The sequence below is a fragment of the Erythranthe guttata genome, chromosome 3, assembly GCF_056151865.1.
Source record: "Erythranthe guttata isolate IM_541 chromosome 3, IM_541, whole genome shotgun sequence".
In the NCBI taxonomy this organism is placed as follows: Eukaryota; Viridiplantae; Streptophyta; class Magnoliopsida; order Lamiales; family Phrymaceae; genus Erythranthe; species Erythranthe guttata.
In genome coordinates this window covers 5,151,017-5,154,197 of record NC_142535.1, presented here as the reverse complement: position 1 = coordinate 5,154,197, position 3,181 = coordinate 5,151,017, and the positions used below count along the sequence as shown (strand labels likewise).

The following is a 3,181-nucleotide window of genomic DNA, read 5'->3' as shown; positions in this document are numbered from 1 at the left end:
CAATTTGATTCCACCACTAATTACATTGACGAAATCCCTATAATTGAACCCCATAAATTCTGCTCCCCGGTGAATTTATCAACCCCGACCCCTCATAATCTTCATCTTCCTCCAATTCTTGCTCCGGTGGCGGCGGGTTCTCTTCAAACGAGAGCGAAGATGTGCAATTTTCGCCAACTTTTGAGGATTATTAGCATATGGGACGATGATTTCATGAGCAGTACTTGGGATTTGTTGGTTGACAATGAAATAGTTATGAACCATTTTCGGAAATGGCCAACACATATGATGTTGGGATTTTAAGGTAAGATTAGAGAAGAATGAGAAGGATAAGAAGAGAGAAAGGAGATGAGAGGGGAGAGAGAGAGAGAGAGGAGAGAACTCCTGTTAAAAATGGCGAGAAGTTGAAGAACGTAGAGAGAAAGAGGAGAGAAAGGAAAATTGATAGCCAAATAAGTAAATTCAGATTATAACTGACGGTGTTAGGTCATTTGACGTTGACCATAAATAACCTGGATCTTGTGTTTAAGTTTTGTAGTCCAGGGGGTGTCCATAAGAAGGGACCGAATAGCTGCGCATGACAGACTTATGAATGATTACTTTGTTGATCGTTCTTTATATCCACCTGAAGATTTTCGAACTAGAAATCGTATGAGACGTGAATTGTTTTTAAGAATTACGAATGATATCTTAAATTTTGACAATTACTTTAGGCAAAAGTCGAATGCCTCCGGAAATCAAGGTTTCTCACCCCATGTCAAGATGACAGCGGCACTTCGTATACTCGCTTACAGATATCCTGCAGATGCAACTGACGAGTATCTAAAAATAGTAGCGACCACATCTTCAGATGCTTTGAAGCATTTTTGTTGTGCTGTCAATGCAGTGTATAGAGAGGAGTATTCGACGACCTAACAATGCAGACATGGTCAGACTACTTAGAAAAGCAGGGCAATGGTGATAACCTAAAATGCTAGGAAGTGTGGACTGTATGCATTGGGAATGGAAAAATTGTCCAACTGCTTGGGCTGGTACATATTTTGAGCGCCATGGCAAACCTACGATAATACTTGAAGCCGTAGCATCATATGATACATGGATTTGACATTCATAATTTGGACCACCAGGTGCGTGTAATGATCTTAATGTATTATATAGCTCACCTATTTTCAATGATGTTGTCGAAGGTCTAGCCACAAATATTCGATTTACTATAGATGGTAGAGTATACAAGCAAGGATATTATCTAGCAGATGGTATATATCCACGTTGGTCTACTATTTTTCAAGCAATTCATGATCCACGAGGATGCGATAATCAACTATTTACGAGGTTGCAAGAGGCATATCGAAAGGATGCTGAAATAACTTTTGGCATTCTCCAATCTCGATTTGAGTTTAATACAGGACCTTGTCGATTATGGCACAATGCACAAATTGGTGAAGTTATGAAATATTTTATAATTCTTCATAATTGATCGTGGAAGACAACCGCAATCAAGAAGGTGACGATTTTGTCGAGCACGTGGATCAGCAACATGTTGATCGAGACATGATAACGATTGCAGAATATTTAAGCAACTGTGTCGGACTTACAGATACAACTCGCTATTTTATGCTCCGAAATAATCTCGTCGAGCATGTCTGGAAAGAGTACCGAGATGTAAATTTGAATGTTTAATTTTTATCGTTGTAATCATGTGTTGTAAGATGGTTATTCATTGTCTTGTTTTCCTGTTTTGTTCCTTGAATTTTAACGGATATTTGGGTCAACCATATTAATCCTCGTTTTAATTGATTGTCTATAAACTCAATATTTGAAATTATATATATAAAAAAAATTAACACTAATATTAATAACTTATTAAAAATTACTAGAAATTCAAATTAACAATTACACTAACGAATTTTAAGATAATCAATGATAATAAAAAAAATAAACTATTAAAATAACATCAAGATACTTAATCAGATGGAGGCATTTCGAGATCGAAATTCAGTGAACGAGATGACCTTTTTGCAATAATGGCATTTTGTTGTTGAATCAATCAACCATGTTTTCCTCTCTGGAGTTTCAACTGAGGACCTGCTCGTCATCGTAATTTTGAAATATGTTTTAATCTAATTTTTTTCTTGGTAATCTCTCACTACTTTTGCCATTGAATCAGCTTGTCACGTTGTATCATTTACAGTCCTTATCTTTTTGCTTTCTAGCTTTTTTGTGCCCCATCGGCCTTATGTTGGTGTTTGATGATTCAGGTAAATTTTGGGTCTCCGGCACTGAATCCCCTCCATATTCACTCGGACTTGAAGTAATATTTGCACTTTGGGAGAATTGAAATTCAATGATAGCCCTCCATTTATTGCCATCTTGTAAAATTGTCCAACAATGATCCAAGTTAAAAATTTTGCGCTCACTACTAAGGTATAGTAGTCTTGCATCATCCAACTTTGGATAACAAAAATAACAAACATTTAACAAATACAATATTAAATAAGTAATAAAAAAAAACACGACATAAATAACACTCACATTGTCAATGGCACTTGCTCCGCTTCTTGGCCTCAAATTTATTTGAGCAACACATTCAGCAAATCTTGTACAACTTTGATTGATATTCGTCCAGTGGGATTTCAGACTTTTTGTTGTTCTCTTTTCACCACCATCAGAAACAAACTCGTGAATTTTTTCTTGTATTCGCTTCCACATTGTAGTCATTGATTTTTTTTTCCAGTAAGTGGATCTTCACTAATCGCTGTAGAAGCTCGGCACAAAGATGCATCATCTTCAGAAGAAAAATTACGGCTCCTTGAACTTCCTTCAAGATCTTCCATTACTGTTAAAAAACAACTAAATGGTACGTCATTAAACTAAATATAAAAAAATTAAATTTACTAAACCTAAAAATAAAACAAACTAATTACTCAAAAAAAAAAAAACACAAAACAAAATAGACTACTTAAATACTTAATAATTAAAGATTGGTAAACCTCCACTAATTGTGCACCGCCTTTCACCTCCACATGTTTATTTCCTCTTTTTTTTTCTTTTCTTTTTCTTTTTTTTGCTCTCTTCTAAACCTACAGCCTCTCCTCCCCCATTTTTTTTCTCTGTGTTCGTAAGACGGCAGAAACAGAGAGAAAGAAAAAAAAAATATGCTACTAGTTTCTTCAAGAATTGA

The 3,181-nt window shown here is 35.4% G+C and overlaps 1 protein-coding gene across 1 annotated transcript; it reads right to left on the bottom strand.

The window, feature by feature from the left end:
- Positions 1–2,181: 2,181 nt before the first annotated feature.
- LOC148771610 (uncharacterized) lies at positions 2,182–2,709 on the bottom strand. The gene is made up of 2 exons (XM_088815137.1): positions 2,533–2,709; positions 2,182–2,448 (listed from the first exon to the last, which is right to left on the bottom strand). Exons 1-2 carry the CDS (start codon positions 2,707–2,709, stop codon positions 2,182–2,184), a joined length of 444 nt encoding a protein of 147 aa, XP_088671263.1.
- Between the last annotated feature and the right edge of the window lie 472 nt (positions 2,710–3,181).